Here is a 21,537-nt window from a genome sequence, read left to right as displayed (position 1 = left end):
TCTAAAGGACTCAAGTGAGGGGACAACACTGTCAGCGAAGGCGTTCATGGATGACCACCCCTCTCGTAATTCGCAGTGGCATTTTTTTCTAGATAGGCTGCTGAGCAAGATCATCTGCTGGTGTAAACCTAGACAATTTCTCAGTCACACTGCTTCCACCCTCAGCAGCCTCACCTTCCGCTGACTCACACTCGAGCTCATTTCTTCAGCTTCTGCAAAGGGCAGCCTGATCAGTGCTCTGATCTTCTCTTGCCTCTGACCCAGCAAACACAAATGAACTGAGTGGGACCTTCAGGTTGAAATAAGCAGCAGAGTTGGTTTGAGCCTACCACGTGCTTTTATTTAGGCCTGTATCAGAGAGCGATGTAGAGTCACAGGCAGGACTGAAGGGCAGATGAATGACTCTCCTATCTAATATCCAATAACTGCAGCTACAGCTTCAGTGGCAGCAGTCAAATTATAAAGCTCCCTCTTTTCGATGGGTGAGGATGCCAAATGGAGGAAAAGTCCAGCTGATTCAGCCTGAATGGGCCCCCCATCTCCCCTTCTATAGCGACCAGAAAACCTTTGAATTTCTATCTTTTCTCTTGTTTAAAAAAGAAGCAAAAAATGAAGAGATATGAACCACTTACAAACTGATTTTTTCCAGAGGTATGAATGATTTTACAGTGCCAGTAAAACCCTATTAACATTTGTATGTTTTCCTTTTGCTGCCTGCTGAATTCACTGTGAATTTAGGGGTTCATGGATATTTGGGCTCCTCACTGAGTACAGCATGGAAAGTGAAAAACATTTCTGGATATTCTTCCCCACATATCAACTCAAGCTTCTTTAGGGAATGATGTAGGAAATGCAGAAAAGAAATAATATGTTGCTATTTCATTGAATTTTTCTTACAGCTCCACTTGAACTACAGCTCTTCAGGAACTTCCTCATGAAATAGTTCTTCAACACAAAACATAAGTCTGTCACATGCAAAACTTTCCCTGGGAATACATGTGAATTTATCATCAAAATGAGAGACTTTGAGCAACTCTAGAAAAACCTGGAGAGTAAGATAAACCTTTTTATGAGGTGAGGGAGTGAAAAGGTAATGTCCTTGCTCTGCCTAATTCTAGCCAAACACCTGGCGTTTACACTCCCATGTTCTGGAGAAATGCTGTTAACTACCAGGTTATTTGCTTTATAAAGTTACGCCTTCACAGGTTATGGCTTTCTCTTGCAAGACTCCACTTCCACAAATGTTTTCATCCAGCTGATGTTTTCTGCAATGTGTTGCGTCTTCCTATTTGGCAGAAGTTCTGGGCATGTGTCTTGCAACTCCATGGAAAACAAATATATATCCCCTCTTCTCCTTTATCTCGCCCAATGTGCATTGTGTAGAATGAAAGGACACAGCTATGGCTGGCCTTGTCATGGGCTGGGGCGGGGAGAGACAGCCAGCCAAAGGTAAGCTCATTTTTCCAGTTCCTAGCCAGAACTGAGAGCACTTGCCCTCTAAAACTCAGCTGCCTTTCACTACCATGAAAAACAGGCAGTCTAGTTAACACTAAATTATTTTAAAATACAGAAGTCTACCTACCATCCCCAGATCCTTTTCGCCTTCGCTTCTCCTCTTTCCCAAAACTTTTCTTAGCTTTGCGCCTCTGTCGTAGTGCTGTTTTAGGGTCAGTAATCCAGGCCTGATAAACAAACTGGAAGGAAAAAACTCATTTATTTCAACGTTCTTCATGTTTTGAGAGTAAGCCATAGAATAAGCCACAAGCAGGACTATATAGTTTGAGTAAATGCATTCAGATCTGCAAGGCTAAGGAAATATTTTGAATCCCAAATCAAACACCTCCCCTGCAGATCTGCTGAGTTTTCATGTGCTATTTTTGCAAGCATAAAACCAAATGTGAAAACACTTGTGGGTGAACCAAGTTTCATTAGAACCCACAAAAATTTATGCTCTGAACTTTGGGAATTAATACCCTGTTGTGCATATGGCCTACTTCACCTGAATCTCTCAGTTTAATTCTGTATTTCTACTTTATCATTTTACAGGCAATATGCAGAGTAATGGAAACTTTAAGAGAAAGTGCTGCAATCAACTAACTAAAGCGCCAAAAGATGTACTGAAATCTCAGTACAGGTATTTGTGCTTGTACATTTTTCATACTTTAGGTATTTTTTTTCCACTCTGCAGATCCCAGTGGAACATTTACAGATTTGCTGTCTATGCAGAGTCCCAAACCTGGCAGTCAGGAATTCCTCAAATTTCATCCTGGTTTTGACAATGAATCCCTTTGTTGCTTCAGATAAGTCACTTATGAATCCTTCTGCTACTGTTTCCCCAGTTGTAAAATGAAGACAGTAATACTTACCTATATATCAAGGGAATTTTATGGGGCCAAATCCTGCCACAGCACTCACTCAGATCAACAGTCTGTTGACCTGTTTGACTACATGAAGCATGGAATTGGCCCAACATATTTATAAAAGCTATAGCAGTGGGGGGAAAAAAAAGGCAAAAAAAAGTTACCCAGAAGTAACTGCTCAAGCTGTGAAGGAAGGTTACAGAAAAAAACCCGGTAACACTCATATCTTTTTTCCCCATAAGACATAAAATGTGAATAACGGAAACTAAAGTAACTCTGTCTTCTCCACAACTCTTTTGGACAAAAGATGTTCTTTTGCTCCTTTCATGGTTTTAATTGAAAAATGGTAATCACCTTCAATTGGCACTGCATTGTCTTCTATTTCTAAGCAACACAGGCTGGTTTAACAGAGACAGGGCAGGGAAGCACACAGATGCAGGCATGAGGGTGAAAATAAAGCACAGTAACAAAACAGCTCTATTAATTCACAAGACAAACATGCAGACAATGGCAACACCACACATGTATCTCAGTGAAGCTGGAACTGCTCCTCATAAGACAGAATGGTAAAATTTCTATTTGGTTTATTTATATTTTAAAGATTTACATACACAAATTGTTTTGGAACATTAAAAGCAATTTTTTAGAATGGTCAAACAGACTTTAAATGAATTTAAAAGGGAAAAATACTTTGTTCTGTTTTGTGAATATGTACAACAATGAAAAGGAAATTATTTTGGTATTGTTGATAAGAAGGTCCTCTTCCAAATCTCTCAAGGTCTGTACATTTATTTTTATATGCCTGACTTGTTCAAAACAAGCGCCACATGAGAAATTGTGTGGGATCAGAGGCACTGGTTCCACTTTGCTTTGCAATAGGTGTTTTCTAATGAAGGTGATCTGGAGAAATGGTGATACTTAAGTGAACTAATACCATATTACTTACTGAAAGTCAGAAACTGTCAACATTTGCTATTGAACAGTTAGCTAGCCACAGTCATAGCGTGAATAAAGAAATTAGAGGTAAAAGGCAGACTTGGAAGAGGGTAGAAGATTAGAATGAAGAAAGGGCATTTGATTAATAAATTTAATGTAACTACTTATGCTAAGCAGCAGTATTTTAAGAGCTGACTGGGTGCATACATATGTATTACTTCATATTTTTACCATTGGACAAACTTTAAATGCAGCATCTTTTAGGCTTTGGAGCTGGTACGCTCAATCTGTAATGCTCACTCCTTACAAATATCATGTTACTTATATGGAGTATAAAATGACACACAGTGCTCAAAGGTAGGAAATGCTAAATGTATTCAAGGAGGACAAGAAAGAAGATGCACAAATCTTTTTTATGATGATGAAGGCCAGACAAGTAGAGAGCTAAAAAGGGGGTTGGAGCAGAATGTCTGTTTTACAAACTTTTTACCAGCTTTCTGAGATCAATTACCACGGTGTCCATAAGATACATGCAACTTGATGTGACCATCTTGTATAGCAGTATCAGAAAATGAGAATTTGAGTCTGCATTTTCTCTCCGGGGTTGCACTTAAAAGAAGATGGACCACTTTTCTTGTGGCTTGACCACTCCAAAAGTATGAAATGTATTGCATTTACTAGGAATGAAGCTTTGGCTGTTATTTTTTTTAATCATTCATATAAGAGGAAAAATGCAGATGAGGACAGGGGTATGCATTATATCAGGAACTATGGGATGGGTCACATACTGAGCACTCACAAAAAAGTACCTTTGCTGCTTTGATTAAATACTGAAGAATAGTTTTGGGTAGTTTAATGACAGACTTTGGCAAGGCTAAAATGGCTGAAGCAAATTTCCCAATAGCTCTCTATAAAGAAGGACAAAGCAAGAGCAATTAGTAGAAAACAAGAAAATATTAATAAAAAGTAACTACTGAATAATTGTATCTAGCCTATTAAGAACGAATTTACATTCATAGACTCCAGTATGAAAAAAGATAATTTGTGATGTTGACAATAAAATTTCAGTAAGATGATTCTTAACTGCCTACATTCTCTAATAAATAAAATCTCCAAGTTAACCCTTGAAGTGACTACTGCACACAATTTACTCTAAAAGAAATATCAACAATTAAAATAATTCTTTAGGAGGTTCTACAACAAACAAGTTAAATTTGCTAGTATTTTTATTAAGACCATGTGCATGGTGATGGAAGGCAAATAAGGTAAGATGACCAAATGATGAAAAAGCTTTTTATAAACAAAACCAAATTTCTGTTCTCTACAACTCCCCTCCTACATAAAGCCATCCAACATCTTCATGTTGCATATATTGCAATACGGGCCACCTATAGAGAATGTCTGACCAGAATTTTGAAATAAAGACTAGATCCTCCATCCTCAGATTAATAGTTTCAGGACTGAGCTTTGAAAAATAAGACCAAATGAACAAAAACCCCCAAACCCAGAGTAAAGGAAAGAATCTTACTAGCTTCTGACCTCAAGTTTAGACCTCTTTAAAATCTCAGTGCTTGGCACCAGCACATCTGAACAAAATGTTGTCATCAATTTTTTAAAAAATCAGCAGAAACAAGAATGCAAACTTTCCTCTATAACTGCATGAAAACCAGAAAGAAAAATGACCTAGAAATTCATGAGCCATTTTTATGGTCCAAGGTGAGTTAAATGCAAAATATAAAAAAAATTAGTGTAAATAGTAGAAAATAAAACTTACTTATAATTATTTTTCATCCAGATTTGTTTTGCCTTTTTTAAGGTAATGAAAAAAACCTTTCCATGTCATTACCATGCAGGCAGTTTAACAAACGTAATCAGTTGGTAATGTAAGCATATAAACTAAAGGCACATTGTATCAATGAATTAAATAAAATATATCTTCTTGTAATTCAGTAATGTCATCTGGGAAGCTTTGTTAGAAAGCTATTGGCATAAGGAATAGAAGAGAGTGGAGGCAGTTTCTTGCTCTTGCTTGAACTGGGCTTTCAGTAATGCACCAGTTCTGCAGTGACGTGAGCTTGCATCTGGATGGGAATACTCATCTGCAAAGAGCTACCCATTTGCTTAAGCTTTTAAAGTTACAGACCTGAAAAAGTTCTGTGGTATTTCTGAAAATTCTTCAACAAGTAATACTTTAATCTTATGAAGATTAAAGCAATCCTGTACGTATGAGTATTTCACTAACTTCTTCACCCAAGTTCTTCATTTAACCCAGTGGATGCAACACCTGGTACTGTCTAACATCAACCAGTGTATATGTAGGAACCCAGTTAGGAAACTTCAGCTATCTTTTTTAACATTACAATATCCTCTTATTCAACACAGTCTGTCACTTAAAATGCAAACATATTAATTAACATTATCCTGAAAAAGAAAGGACAGAATGTGATGTGTAATTTTGTGATGTAATTGTGATGATTGTAATTTTAAATGTTAAGCTCTTTATAACCCAAGGATGTATTTCTCTGGTCCACTAGGACTGGTAATAAAAAAATTATTTTTTTTTAAAGTATGTATTCTTTTCCATGAAAAGTCGCTTATTCTTGGGACCATTTCTTCATGGGATGATAACATCTACACAAAACCAGAAAACCACTGAAGCATTGTACAGCAGTGCCAGTGCCAGAGGCAAGTCAGCTTCCTCACTTGTCCTTACTGCAATGCAGAAAAAATAAAGCTCAGATTCTTAACCTTTGTTTCTGTATTTTTGTTTTCCTCAGGCATAAGTGAATGAAGATATTATTTACTATGGTTCCTGTAGGAATTTGGCAATGCTTAGAACAGGCAAACTTGCATTTTAAACTGTCAAGAAATTTCTTTTCCAATACTTTTCAGGTCTACTTTAGATGCACTGGCTGCTTTAACATATGTGCCTGTGTTATGAGAAGCCTATGTTTTTTTCCAGATGTCAGCTATAAAGCAAATTAACATAAAGTACCTGAAATGCAGATTTTTTTCGAGGCTCTTCCTCTTCTTTTTTCTCCTCTTCCTCTTCCTCTTCACTATCCGTCTCAAACAAGTAATAATTTCCACTTCTGACCACTAAGTGAAACAAAATATTTTCTTATTTTTCTGAAAAGTTCCATTCTCAACTGCCCCAAGACCTATGAACAGCCAGCCAGTTATTTAAAAATTCATAACCAGGAGAGGTGAAAACAGAGAAGAAGCAAGAGATGAAAAGGTCTCAGGCAATTTATTTGATGTTAGTCTGCGATACTTTGGGCATAAATCAGAACTATACAAGAAGTAAGGAAAACATCACCATGAGAAGAAAACGTAAAGAAAAAGCTTGAAGTATATCAAGTTACTAAATTACGTGTTTTAGAAAAAAATGGCAATTAAGTCTAAATTAATTGGGAACTGATGGTTATTTGAGGGAGTAAAAAACAGCCCAGCAGCTAAGTAAATGAATTTATACGAACAGCACCACTGGACAAAAAATACAGAACTTCTCTTTAAAATGCTGAGGCATCCTTTAAACTATGGAATGGGATGATATTAGTTAATGCTTTCTTCAAACATTTAAGCTTTGATGAGGTAATGGAAAACCTTGGTTTGTTTAAAACAAATCACTTGGATTCTATTAACATGATTGCAAATGAGTTTCAATTTTTTGCCCATGGATTCAGAAAGATTCTGAAACCTTCATACAGTAAAGATGCACAGTGAATAAGCTAGGCCTTATATCCTTGAACAGAAGCAATGTTTTTATTTCTCAGATGGTAACAGGCCTACATGAATGAACAAGGGAAACAAAAGAAATGAAAAATAAGATAATGAGCAAGAGAAAAAACAAAATTACAGCATTACATTCAGCAGTGAAAAACTGGTAAATAATTTCCACATTTAAGCTGAAATATTTAAAGGAACAGTTACTTAGCTGAAATGTTACACAATCTGGCTATATGGAGCAATACGTATTTATATTGAAAATTATATTTAACCCTCATTATAGGTTTCTGGAAAAGTAACAATTGCTTTAATTCAATCATACCTTGAATTCTATACGGAGCCTCTGTGCACAGATGATCACACATAACTACTGTAAAAACCTCAGGGAGAGCACACTGAGAACTCTATTGAATCATAACTTCAGCTTCTAAAACTCCCTCACAGAGGGAATTTTGGGTCTCATGTGCCTAGTTATGACTTGTGACATCAATGAATGCTCTGCAGAGGGACAGAGAGTCCACTTCAGCAGTTCTAATTACTGAACTGAGGTGACCTGGACAAGCTGGAGAGGTGGGCCTGTGTGAACATCATGAGGTTCAACAAGGCCAAGTGCAAGGTCCGGCACCTGGGTCGGGGCAACCCCTGATATCAATACAGGCTGGGGGATGAAGGGATTGAGAGCAGCCCTGCGGAGAAGGACTTGGGGGTACTGGTGGATGCAAAGCTGGACATGAGCCAACAATGTGCGCTTGCAGCCCAGAAAGCCAACCGTATCCTGGGCTGCATCAAAAGCAGTGTGGCCAGCAGGTCGAGGGAGGTGATTCTGCCCCTCTGCTCTGCTCTGGTGAGACCTCACCTGGAGCACTGCGTCCAGCTCTGGGGCCCTCAGCACAAGAAGGATATGGACCTGTTGGAGCGGGTCCAGAGGAGGGCCACAAAAATGATCCGAGGGCTGGAGCACCTCTCCTGTGAGGCCAGGCTGAGAGAGTTGGGGTTGTTCAGCCTGGAGAAGAGAAGGCTGCGGGGAGACCTTATTGCGGCCTTCCAGTACTTAAAGGGGGCCTACAGGAAGGATGGGGAGAATCTTTTTAGCAAGGCCTGTTGTGACAGGACAAGGAATAATGGATTTAAACTAAAGAAGAATAGATTTAGACTAGACATAAGAAAGAAATTTTTCACAGTGAGGGTGGTGAAGCACTGGCACAGGATGTCCAGAGAGGTGGTGGAGGCCCCATCCCTGGCAACATTCCAGGTCAGGTTGGCTGGGGCTCTGAGCAACCTGATCGAGTTAAAGCTGTCCCTGCTCATGGCAGGGGGGTTGGGCTGGATGACCTCTAAAGGTCCCTTCCAACCCAAAGCATTCTGTGATTCTATGAAAAGAAAGTTTGGAAATTTCTTGGATCAAGCAAATTAATTATTTGGTACAGGGCCTTCTAAGAATGCCCATTTAAAATGCACTAAAGAGATGAACGTATTTTAAAAGCCAGTAGTCTGCAGTTCTTTTTCATAAAAAAGTATCTTACAATCAGCAACAGAAATTATCCACACAGAAAATCAGCAGGATAAGGTCTGACATCTAGGGAAAACCTCTTCTGCAGTGCAGTTCTCTAAAGGCTCAGAGTACCACCCAGTCAGACTTGGAATGCCTGAGCTGGCAGAAAACAAATCTCCAGTGATCTCCCTCCAAAATTTTTAGGTTAAAGTGTATCTGAGGGGGCACTATAATATAGCAGTTAAGTCTCTTTTACAGCTAAAGAGGGAGGTATGATTGAAAAGCAATAATGCATTCTTGCACACATCAAAATGGAATAAGAATTGTGTTAGTCACCTACAGGGATTACTAAAGAGACCAAATTTTACTAGTAAGATAATTCATGGCCAGACCGGACTTGGGGGCCCCCTCTCCTACTACAAAATGTGACTTTCTCCTACTGAGAAAATGGAGTTGCAGGCTTTCCTTGTGGAATGAGATGGAGGAACCATAATCTACTTGTGCCCAGAGGGAGAGAGGTCCCCAGGACAGCTGTGAGCACCATCTTTTGCACTCTAACTCTGTGCCCCAGGAGAAGCTGAGGACCTTGAAGCACATGGCCCTAACTCATGCTGATCTTTGTGGGGCTCCATACGTAATCCACAAGCACAGGAGGAACCATACCTCCCTGCAAGGGAGAGCCTGAGTGAGCATCAATGAGGAAATCCTCACTGATGTTCCCTATCTGTTATACTCAAACCCAAATTCATGACTGTGTTTTAATTCCTATAATATACAACATGACATATCTTTCTGTAGAATAAAATTATAACAAGTGGTATAAAAATACCAATAAAAATCTAAATTAAACATCAGAATTGGCATAAAACTTTGAGCTTTAGCAACCTCAATATACACATACATACACATTTACAGAGAAACAGCCACATGCAGCAGAATGCTGCAGAGTTACAGCACAGTGTTTCAAAAAGAATAGATGGGGAATATCAGTGTATTTCCAGTTTGTATGCCTGTGAACACCTACTGTAAGTACCATGGTTCAGTGAGTGTGGATGGAAGCCACATGGCAGGCAACCACTGTTTGCAGGATCAGAGTCTGTGGTGCTTCCCACAAGGTTTTTGCATTATTGCAGTAAATAATTTCAAGAATGCTCACTGTTTAAATACCAAAATGCAAGTTGCCACCTAAGAGCATTAAATAATGAGGGTGAAATAAGTAAAAGCCAAAGTCAATGTTTCTCTTTGAGCAGTTCTTCTTATTACAAAACCAATGGTGAATAAACAAGAGACCATATCCCATTCCTTCAAAATCACCATAGCTTAAAATTCTACAGTAAAAACTCGCAAGTTATAGTTTTGATCTGTTTTGTCATTGTTGTTCTTAATGAAACTACAGGGCAAGAATTTTATTTTCATAAGACTTTTGAAAAGGGATAGGTCTCTCTAAAGTGGCAGTTTGCCCTTTAGAAAAATAAAAACAGAGGCACAGTTTACTTGTGACTTGATAGAAATAAGCATAGGACATTTTGTTAAACACTGTTGGCAAATATATATGCTGGAGTTATAAATAAAAACACATAGGTAAATGAAGAAATATATAGACGTTTAAAAGTATTCGAGTAACTCTTTTAAACTAAATGACCAGGCATAATATAGACATTCATATTTAACTCTGATCAGTGCTACACTCTTGAGTATTTTTTAAATCTTCAGAGTTTATTAAATAGTTCATGTCTGATTTCCTTCAACAAGGTCCAATGGCAGGATATCTGATTTGAGATTGCAGTCTACTCAGTTTTCTTGTTTTACCCAATACATAACTTAGGGAAGAACTCTATCGTATGCCCAGACTGGACTACAAAAAAATTAAAATATCATAATGCAACAACGATATGAGTGATACAGGCTAATAATTTCTGTGCACAAGGCTGAACATATTTTTGCTCTCAGATAAACACAAAAAAATGGAAATAACAAAACAACTGGCATCAACAGTACATTAAAGTGTGATCAGAGTTATTCAGCTGAGCTCTACACAGCCTAGTCCTGGGAATAGTCTTGCTGCCTTACTGTGGTACTCAGATTTCTACAGCTGACAGTAGAATGACTGATGAACCATTAAAAAAGATGTATGATGTGTGTATATGAAAAAGAAATTATGACTAATCTTAGAATGCATTGGCAAACCTTCACCTTCACATTTTTAAATACATTGTGATTTGCAGTAGGGGGAGTTGAGACTTTTGAGGCCAAAATAGATTATTTTTGGCACATGTTTATCTGATTTGATATTTCTCTAAGAATGCCCAAAGTATCATGAGCTAGCTATGCTTCCAACACACATAAGTTTAAAATATGGTTAAACTCACTCCTTGAAGATTTGGAAGTAGAAATCATTTGTTGAAAAAAACAAGCCTTCTATCAAGTCACAATCATAAAATCAGGCATAAAACAAACAGGTCATGGAAATGCCTTCATTCTGGTCAAGGATATAAGGGTTAAGTCCACATATTTGTAAGATGATTGAGAAAACCTACTGGAAGCATGATCAACCCAAGGCCGCCACCACAGCTTTTTTTTGCCCTTGGCTTTCTCTTTGTCTGCTTCTCCTAAAATAAAATATGTCCAAATATTAATTTTACAAAATGAGAAACATGTTTCTTACACTGATTAATAATTTTTAATTTCTCTCAAAAGAACTAAAATTTCATGAGCACATCAGATGTCAAATCTACTGAATACATTCAATATTAAAATCATTCAGAAGCATGACCACTAAGCAGAAATACTCTGGTTTATGCAGCAGTTAGAACAGCATTCTACTCTAGAAGAGCTAAAAAGTTCAGGTTGGTGTTTTAAAACATACAGTCATGACTGACTAATTTCAAGATGAAAATATTTTCCCTCCTCTCAAATCCCCTTACATTTCAGGCTCCAAAAATTTTAAATCCAGTAAGTGCTGATCCCAAGTCAGTGCTAGAAATGTGGTACTAGATAAGTATCATTTTATCTGTTTCCATGTTTTACACAACACTTAAACGTATATGAACATTTCAGTGACTGAAAAAAACCTCACAGAATCCAGAAAACATTGCTGGAAAAATGTGGATGCTACCTATTTGTAACACCGTGGTATATAGATAATGATGTTGTTCAAAACAAACCTCTGCTGCTATTCAGCTCTTTGCCAACAGCCTGAAATTAACCAAAAGTAACCTCAAAGCAAGTCATTTTCTCTAAACCTTGCAGTACAATATCCTAGATTTTTTTGGCTGAATCAAGCTCCAAACTGATACTCAGCTAACAACCTTGTTACATGCTGACAGTTTTGAAGAACAATTTATTAGTTGTCCAACTATTAGGTCTATTAGGTCCTTAGTGCTCAACTGCAATCATGGTACAAAAATAGCTAACAGTACCTTCGTCATCTTCTTCAGAAACCTTCCGAATCTCCGACCCCTCTGAGGACTCCTGGGTCATGCTTAGCATCCTCTCTTTACCCTTTTTGTATTTTTGCTGCCTGGCTTTGATGCGATCCATTCTAGCAAAAGGAAGAATCTTATTAGATTCACATCTTCACCATTTTTGACCCACCCTGAAAAACAAATGTTAAACACATCCATACACAAACACACAGACCACAACATTTCTAAATGAAATATCCATTCCACATTGTGATTAATCCTGCCCTTAAACATAAGGAGCTAAATGGCTCTGAAGGGGCTGGCTGGAAGGGTCAAGCCTAGATGTTCACTCACTGGTCAGTGAGAGCTGGGTTGTCTGCTATCACATGACTGTTTTACCTACTACCACTCAACTATCTTATTATCATCTAAAAATTAAAGAATTGCTGTCAGGAGGTACAACACAGCAAATGAAGCTTTGAGAAAAAAGGACTTCTGCCTAATGCAGTGTTTTTCCTGAAACTCCTTCTTGCAGTCCTGTAAAGTTAGCACAATCTGGTCTTTTAAGACTTTTAAGACAATACATCATTTGGTGGGAAACCCCAGGCATGCAGGTAGGGAGCAGAGCTCCTACAGCCTTCTCATGCTTCTTCAGTTATACAGGTGTGGAAGAAGCTGTCAGGAGTGGGCTTTGACATCTGGTTAGGAAGCAGTTATGGCTTTTCATGCATGGTGGTGGAGAAGCTTTGAAAACTTTTTGAAGTTATAAAAGCAGCATGCTGGCTGAACCCAACAGAAAGCAGAATGGCTTATTTGGTGTATAAAGAGAAAGGATCTCCAGGCCAGTTAAACTGAATGCAAATATTTTCAGTGTAGGTAAACATACATATTTTGCACTCAAACAGTAGGGGAGGAACCATAAATGAAACAGAAGCAACAAGCATCCAGCAAAGTTTACCAGGAATACAGATATACAGAACAAAATCCTAACAACAGTAAAGTCAACAAGAATATTGTGAACCATTGCAACAGGGCCAGGATGTTACTCAGCTTCCTTAGCCCATAGTGATTTTAGGCTATTTAGGTGGCTCTTAACTACAGCTTCCCTAACTAGGCCCCTTGCTGTTCCAATTTCTGGGTTTTTTTAATCCAGTTCCTGTGCCTCAGTCTCCTATTTTCTAATCACCTAGGCTTGCGTGTTCAAGTGAGACAGGGTTAATGTGGCACTTCTGATTAGTAATCTGCCTACCCTTTTCATGAGTTTCATAGGGGATTTGTATTTGACTGTCCTACTCTTCTGACAGATGGGGAGAGGCAAACTGAGAGAACAGCAGGGTAACTAGCAGAAGGAAAGAAAGAGGAAATAAGACAGATTTCTCCCCCCCCCCCCCCCCCCCCCCGCCCCGGTATTTCATCTGTATTGCATGCATTCATACTGCACAAAATAGGATAACCCAAAACTACAACTGAGCTGGACCTCTAACAGAGAAAAATATAGCACAGATACAGATCATCTCTTAGAGAGAAGACTATATGGTCATGTTGCTATGATACCCAGATGTAGAACCACTAAAAACTGATCTTCTTAACCTGTCATCATTGGATTTCTAAGGTTTAGAAGAACCATCAGAATAAGCAGGAGGGTTCACATGTTCTCTCTTGATTTATAGGAAACATCTGTTTCCATTACAATTTCAGGCTTACTGAGGAACAGGTAAGTCAGTACATTCCACTCTGATTCTTTATGTTAATCTCACAACCTTTGGTCCTAGAAATGTAATTCTTTGTTTAAATGAAAATTTAGATTCTGCAGTATGTTGTCTTTTTGGAAAAGATGGCTCTACAACTACGTATATTGGAGTACCTAAGATCCCTGAATGCCCAGAGAGCAATTTTTGTAATTGCAAAATCCTACTTCAAAACCTAATCAACATTTCTATAAAAGAAGGTGCTAGATAAACACCAACAATCGGTGAAATACATGCATATGTATGTGTGTATATATATATATAAATATACATTAAATACATACTGTCTTTTCAGTTGATCCATTGATTTTTTTTCCTCTTCAATTCTTGCCTTTACAGCCTTGACAATTGTAGCCTGGAAAAGCTCAGCACCTCTACAGTAGAAATGGGGGCAGAAGAAAGGAAAAAAGAGGAAACATTAAATGTTTCTAAGTTTCCCTTACACCAGCTAATCACAGGGAACTCTGTGTTCCCTCTGTACACAACCTCATCTGCATAAAACAAGTCTAATCCAAGGCCTGAAAGAAATAATCAATTACTCCAGAATACTAATCTGTTTACAGTCAATCATTTCAAGATTTGGGGCCAAACGTGATCGCTATTCAGCCTAAGTTCCTCTAGCAGCTGTTCAAGGAATTCAGTTTCTAGCCCTCAAGAATACAGAACATGGGTGGGTTCAAGGCTGAGTTAGGACTTCTTGCACACCTCCAGGATTTGATCGTTATAGTCATTTCAGCGTTATAATCACCTTGTCCTTCTGCCTCAGCCCCCTGGACTTTGTGAGCAAAGTCCAGCTTTATCCAGGGCCACGATGACCATAGCTTCAGCTTCACTTTTACCCTCTGAACATTAAAGTCCTTTCAATCTGATGACACAAATCCTTGAGCAAGTTTCTGGTGTGCCAAAAGAATATGGCTTCTAACTGCATTTCATTAGAAATGTAATCGACTCATTGATTTGGATGTCCAGATCACATGTCTTGACCATTCATCATTATTCGTTTATCAGCTCTTGAAGACTCTCAAAGAGCCTCAAAGCCTCTCTCAAAGAAGTAGCATAGATTTAAAGCCTTTCTTTTGTCAGGAATTCCGTAAGAACAGCTATAGTTTCAGAAGTCTACTTCTAATGAATTTTTCAACCATGTTTTCTGTGAGATTAATGATTCTTCCATGTAATACGCAGATAACCACAACTACATTTTTTCAAAGGAATACAATCGAGACTGGCAATCATTATTGTCCCACAGTATGGTAAAGTACAACAAAGAAGGACATGTTCTCCTTAGCAACTTGATCTCCTAAATTCTTATGGACTATTGAAAAATGTCACTGGAACCTCATCACTATTGTTTGAATCACAATTTAATCTTATTTAGGTGAGGAATTTGTATTTCACAATATTAACTTTAACTAGAAGACAGGCTCAGACCATGCTGTATGAATCCAAACCTGACCTCCATTGTCCATGTAAATTCAAAGCTTGGATTTTAGTGAGGCAAGCAGCTAGCTAAAAAAATTAATTGTATCACTATATTTATATTACCCTCCTTCCTGTCATATCTCAGAACTTCCTAGTCATTAATACATTTATCTTTAAAAAGCTCCTGACACAGGCCAGTATGTCTCAACTTCTGCTGGAGAGCTCAAGCCTGGGTAGGTTCAGTAACTTACCAAAAGACACAAAGCTGGAAGTAGGAACCAAACATGTTTCTTTCAACCCAGCCCAGTGCCATTTACACGAGTCTGTTCTTTCCTTCTGGATGCAAACTTCCCAATTTAGGAGGCATTTTGATACTCATGATTTTGCTTTGTGCTACTTTCACTGTGAACACAGCGTACCAAAAAGCTACAAAAAGGCAGTATCTAGCAACCTTGGGCATCCGCAGTGAAATTCACTCCAGAGCAAAGCAATATGGGATGAAGGTATAGATCATTTGGTAGCCCTGTTTACAGTGGCGAATTTTGTTCAGTATGGGCAGCTAAACGTGTCCCCTTTTTAAAGTAATCCCTGGAGGGGGAAAAAGAGGAAGATAAAAAATACTTCCTTTCAGGACATGCAAGCCGAATTTTGCCCTCAAACACAGACAGAAATTAATATCCATATGATTTCCAGGGGAAAAAAATGCCACGATACATTTAATCCAATATTGACAAAAGTAATTCCTTTGAAATCTTACTGAAATTAAAACCAGAATTTAATTCCTGATCTGCCTTCTTATTAAAAAACAGAAGAATGGTTGTGCTAGTGATAGCTATGAGCGGGTGCTTGTGGGAAAGTATAAGTAACAGGCCCAAAGAGGGTGATACTTCCTTGCCACACCTAGTCAGTGTTCAGTGATGTGACACTTCCTGAGTGTCTTCCTAATGGTCTTAGATGTCATAACTTTCCTGTATTTTTCCCCATGTGACATTTTCGGAGTTGTGATTTCTAAGGTCCATTGTCTCAAACAGGCTCTGATAGCAGCGTGTTTTCTTTCCAAGTCTTAGAAACTCTGGCATTCACTCTCACATATTGATGTTGAGAGAATGCTGCAACACACATCAACTTTCACAGCTTTTAATAAAGGCTAGGAGATCAGCAAGTGGAAATTTGGGACCAGCATTTGGTAGGAAAGATAGCTTAATTTCTGTCAGATTCTCAATTAATTTGTTTCTTCATGTGTGCTTTGTCAGGGTTGGTTTTGCAGTTATGAATTTGGCATGAATTGTTTAAACCAATGTTGAACACCAAGACTCTTTTGATACTACCTATCATAAACAAATAAGTACTGTAGCCCTGAGAGGCTTGAGCTGTTTAATTTATTTTTTTAAAACTTTATGTTACCTTGATGCTAGGATCTGAGAAGCTTTTATATCTGCAACCACATGCAGGAAGTAGTAACTCATGAAGACTCTTCTTTGCAGCAGCAGGAAAGCAAAACATATACTGTCCCAGATGATTCCTGCTTCTCCACTGGGCAGTTTACAATCTAGAGTGTTGCTTGCTGGAAAAAGACACCATCAGCATACATTAAATATTCTTTTATAATATTTAATCAATTAAATAATCTTAGCCTTTAAAATTATTTGAATTTAGGTCCTTTGATTATATTTTTCTGAAGAAAACTGACATGCATTTCCATTTGAAATACTCCATATTTTCTTTTACAGCAAACCGGAAAGCTTCCAACAACGCGATACCCCATGAAAACTGAGAATTCACCAAAAGTCAATGATTTGCAAACAAATTCTCCCTATCGTAATAAGTACTTTAAAACAAAGACTGGGGAAAAAAGTATTTTTTGTTAGCTTGAAATATTTGACTGCAGTATTTTCTAAAATGGCGTTTCAATCTTTTTTTCATTTCAAAGTGACTTCTTGTCTCATTTTTCTATTAAGAACACTATCAACATGAAAAAGAAGTGTTTTATTTTTCTCAAAATAATTTTTTGACTGCCACTACCTAATATTTTTATTTTTCCTCTCTGCAGCTCAGTTCAATGTTTCTTTCCATTGCATAAGAGAAAAAATATTTGAAACCACAAAACTGCTTCCTTTGGGGTAGGAGGAGACAGGCAGAGAGGAAATCCCATTCCTCCTACCTCTAGATTTTAGCTTGGGCTATGTCTTTCTGTCTTTCTGTCTTTCTTGCTCTCTTTCTCTCTTTCTGTCTCTCTCTCTCTCTTTCTTTCTTTCTCTCTTTCTTCCTCTCTCTCTTTCTTCCTCTCTCTCTTTCTTTCTTTCTTCTCTAAAAGACAGTTCTCTTGGGGATATTAAAAAATTAAAACTGGGTTTTGTGGAGCTAGACTATAAACTAAATGGCCTATGCTGTCCTATCGAAGGGAGCAGAATGGCTCAAGGGACAGACTCTGGCTCGAAGCTGACTTTACAATCAAGCAAGCCAGTCTAGTAGGTCTGGAAGGTCAAGCTCCAAGATCTTCAAAGCCTGCTGTGCCCATCCCCTGGGGAGTCAGAAACCTGTGTCAAAGTTTCTGTTGCTGCTCAAAAAGTTTTGGATAATACAAGAACAACTGGGCACCATTTATCTTGTGTATTTGTGTCTTTGTATATACTTTCTTTTCCCCTACTCCCCACTTATCTATCTATTAGGATCAGACACGAAGACAGGAATTCAGAACTTTGCTGCAGACTCACTAGGATGAAACAGTTCTGTAAATTCAGCAAAAACCACTGAAAAAAAATCAGGTGTTTCCAAGCGTCAACCCAGGGTATCAGGACAGTGTAGCCAAATCAATAGCTCACTGAGAGGTGAAGTGTCTTGCTCTCCAAACTTCATTCCTCCCTTCTCTCGCTTCCATCCACATACACCATCCATTCTCTCCCTGTTATCACCACAAACATGAGAATAATTGTAAAAAAAAAAAAAAAATTGCCTAAACTTGCTATGCCTGCAAGAAATTACCACTTTTATGCTGGCTGAGCCTCTTGCCATTTCAATGAGCTGAACGTTAAGGCCTGGCACACAGGGAGGAGTGGGAGTCTGCAGCTGGGAAAAGGTGCCCTCTCCTTGCAGTGATGGTGAACTGACATTTTAGCTCAAGTTGTACAGTGAAACCATACCCTCAAGTATCACATCACCTGCATATACAGGGAAACTGTGTTAAGCGCCAGTATCACCAAACTGTTCATTTACAGCAAATGATGGTTGTGGGCATGTGTGTGGGGGTGTTGATAGTTCTCTCAGTATATGTATCTCCTTTGGTTCTATGAAATATTTTCAATATTCTTTCTTGCTAGTCCACATAGGACCAAGCTGTATCAGCTGAACTTGCAGGTATGATATTTTCACAAGGTAATATGTCAGGAGGGGGCAAAACTTAAATATGGTAGAAGATTTTGAAAGTGATTCTTTATTTGTAGAAAATTACGAAGAAAAATGAGCTATACTTACGAATACGGTAGCCTTTAACTGTACAAGCCAGGCTAAATGCCTGAATCAACCAGCAACTATTCTTAATCAATGATTCAATGTAGCCACATGCTCCTATCTGGAAAGTAAAGGAACAGTTTCATATAACAAAACATAGCAGAAATAAAGATAAAAAAAAGTATTGCACCTCTTCATATTCCATGAGAATATTGTGACTGCCATTGGCTGTATCATATCTCATTAGTAAAACAGAGATTAGAAGAAAAAGTGTGTTTACCAGTGACACGCATCACTTTTAAATAGCAAGAATTTGTTCTTTTGATTATCAGTGAGATAGGAGATACGTGGGGTTTGTTTGTGTTTTTGCAGAGAAAGTGATGCGTCTGGCACATGATGCAATGCGACACATACAAATATACAAACATATATGCAAACATACATGGACAAGCTTAACACACGCGTAGCTCCACTGAATTCCCAAGCACAAAATGAAGCACATATGTAAGCATTTAGGACATTTGCAAATTCAAACCACCCATAAATCAATTTTATTTCAGTACAGTGACTTATATAAATGTAAAAAGAAAAATGTCTGCTCTTTTCAGTCCAGCACTAAAAATGTTCAAAGCTAAAAAGCAATTGCCAGGAATAAATCTAAATTTATCTTTCAAAAAGATTTAAATTACCGGCTTGTCTCAATCACCTATCAGTGCCACTGCAAGAATCCATTCTAAAGAGTTAATTAATGTAAGAAAACCTTTAACATTTTGCAGAAGAATTTGACATTTATTTATCAAATATATCAGTTTTCACCTGAATTTCACACTAGTTCTAAAGAAAATGGGAACGTAGTTTGTAATTAACTTCACTAATTACATTACATCACATGACAACTGCATCTAGTACTAGGCTTGAAAATTCTAGTTTTAAATAAAAGGTTTAATTAAATGTGCACTATTTATTGATGGTATGACTAAACTTGCACTTCTTGCTCATTTCTCACTCCACTGAGATTTTCACAAGACTTCTAAGGAGAGACTTTACTAAGCAAAGAAACCAGAACCTGGCCCTTTGAAAATAGTTTGTGAACTTTCACAGAGCCCGAGTGAATATGAAGGTGCACATTTTCCTATAATGTATATGCATTACCATTCCCTTGATATGCACTTGCAGTTTCTGAATTAAAACGGAGCCCACTTTGTGCTTGCAGAAGGCTGTGGTCCTGAAAAAGGATTTTTAATGACCATGCAACGCACTGTGCACACTTCCAATGAAACCATGAAAGTGCCCAGGGCAGAGGAAAGGCAGCAGCTACTTACCGAGAGGATGTTCTTCATTGTGATCACAAAGACGTTGTAGGCAATCAGCCAGTCCCAGTAGCGCAGAATGCTCCTGATGGGCTTCAGCAACAGATCTCCACCAAAGAGAAGGAAATAAAAGCAGGCTACCAAGTAGCCCATGCAGAATATGCTGATCCTTGTGGTTCCCGTTATGAAGATTATAGTAAGCACAAACCAGAAGAGGTAACTAAATATTATCACCTTATACATGTCTAAGTAGGACCTGGAAGTAAAAGAAGGAGAAAAAGTTACCATTTTCTGAGGGCAATGCTACCTTTCCTCTACCTGTGCTACTGGCCAACACTTATGCCTAAGGTCTGCTGAGCGTTCTGATCCCACTTCAGCTTCGAGCCCCTGCTTAAGACTAACACCAAGGTCAGTGTGTCTGCCTGGCTCACATACCCACTTCCAGCCCATTCATATGCATAAGCACCTTGCTACACCCTGTCAGGGCACTTTGCATCACGCAGGATTGATCCTTTGTGACATGAAAAGGGGGAAAAACATGTTCTCACCAAAGTTCATGATAGAGTCATATTATTTGGCAATGCTACATATGCAATGTAAAAGCCATCTGAGATCATTTTTTAAGAAGTCTGAGCAATACTATACCAAATCTATCTTCAAAAACCAGCTACAGTACTCCACTGCAAACAATTCTGTATTTATTGATGACTACTAGGGAATTCAGTCTGGTTAAAAGCCTAGTTTTCACGAACAGCTGCTAAAAATATCTTTCTCCAGTGGACATCAACTGTAAAAGTTTTGAGGGGTAAAAGGTTTCTACAGAATGTAAATGTGATAGAATTTACTGAAACATTTGCCAGGAAGCTAAGAGACAGAGTGAGAAACAATTTGGTATTTTCAGATTCCTTAAAATCTTTACTTAATATTGACTCAGTGAGCTTTCAAATAAGAATATCTGCCAAAGGCAATACCAAATACTACATATAGCTAAACACTGCAAAACCAACTAATTCTTAGCTTCCCCCCATTTCCTGTTTTGATTCCAGATGTAACTGAGTTTTCAGGGTCTGTTCACCCAGGCTGCAAAACTAGATTTGCCAGGAAACCAGGCAGAGAGACAGCACTATAGGAGCACACATATACGTAAGCCAAACCATTTAAGGAGTAAATGAACTAAATGCACTGTATGAAGCCACATAAAAAGGCTCCTGCTGCTTGATGTTCTCAGGCTCAGAACTTTCTAGGAGTATGTATTTATAGTCCTACATTTATAGCCCTGTATTATACATTTCACTTGCCGAAGCCAACCAGAGAGGCATTTGACGAAAGGTAATGAGAAAGACCTTTTACATTTATTTCCCACAAACAATTAAGAAATTTGTGGACTACTGCCTGCTAAATCTAAAAATGTCATGACATTAGAGATGCTACTGGGTTTTGGGTGATAAAACATTAACAGAATCTATACACACTTGCAAAATAAAGAAGTGGAAGACATCAGTTGAACAGGTCTTCACTAACTTAATATGCACTGGAAATGGTGCTCTCACTGTTTCTCCAGAAAATACGACCATAATATTTGCTGTTCCTTTAATAATAACTATTGATGTGTGAGATGGCTAGGAAGAGAACACCTTCCTGATACTGCTCTAACAATTGCAATATTTCAAAAATCTTTTCCTCTGCTACCGA

At 38.2% G+C, this 21,537-nt stretch overlaps 1 protein-coding gene across 1 annotated transcript in view; it reads right to left on the bottom strand.

Moving 5' to 3' along the window:
• Positions 1–21,537, bottom strand: part of PIEZO2 (piezo type mechanosensitive ion channel component 2) — a 326,809-nt gene that overhangs the window by 36,761 nt on the left and 268,511 nt on the right. The window contains exons 28-36 of the mRNA XM_075704850.1: positions 19,858–20,101; positions 18,560–18,656; positions 16,493–16,652; positions 13,954–14,043; positions 11,937–12,058; positions 11,055–11,126; positions 6,292–6,395; positions 4,106–4,204; positions 1,583–1,694 (exon numbers count right to left, since the gene is read on the bottom strand). Of these exons, the coding sequence (XP_075560965.1) occupies positions 1,583–1,694; positions 4,106–4,204; positions 6,292–6,395; positions 11,055–11,126; positions 11,937–12,058; positions 13,954–14,043; positions 16,493–16,652; positions 18,560–18,656; positions 19,858–20,101 (1,100 nt within the window). The remainder of the gene's footprint in view (positions 1–1,582; positions 1,695–4,105; positions 4,205–6,291; positions 6,396–11,054; positions 11,127–11,936; positions 12,059–13,953; positions 14,044–16,492; positions 16,653–18,559; positions 18,657–19,857; positions 20,102–21,537) is intronic.

The sequence above is a fragment of the Pelecanus crispus genome, chromosome 2, assembly GCF_030463565.1.
Source record: "Pelecanus crispus isolate bPelCri1 chromosome 2, bPelCri1.pri, whole genome shotgun sequence".
Lineage (NCBI taxonomy): Eukaryota > Metazoa > Chordata > Aves > Pelecaniformes > Pelecanidae > Pelecanus > Pelecanus crispus.
Note: the sequence above shows the minus strand (reverse complement) of the source record. Positions and strands in the feature narration are given on the sequence as shown.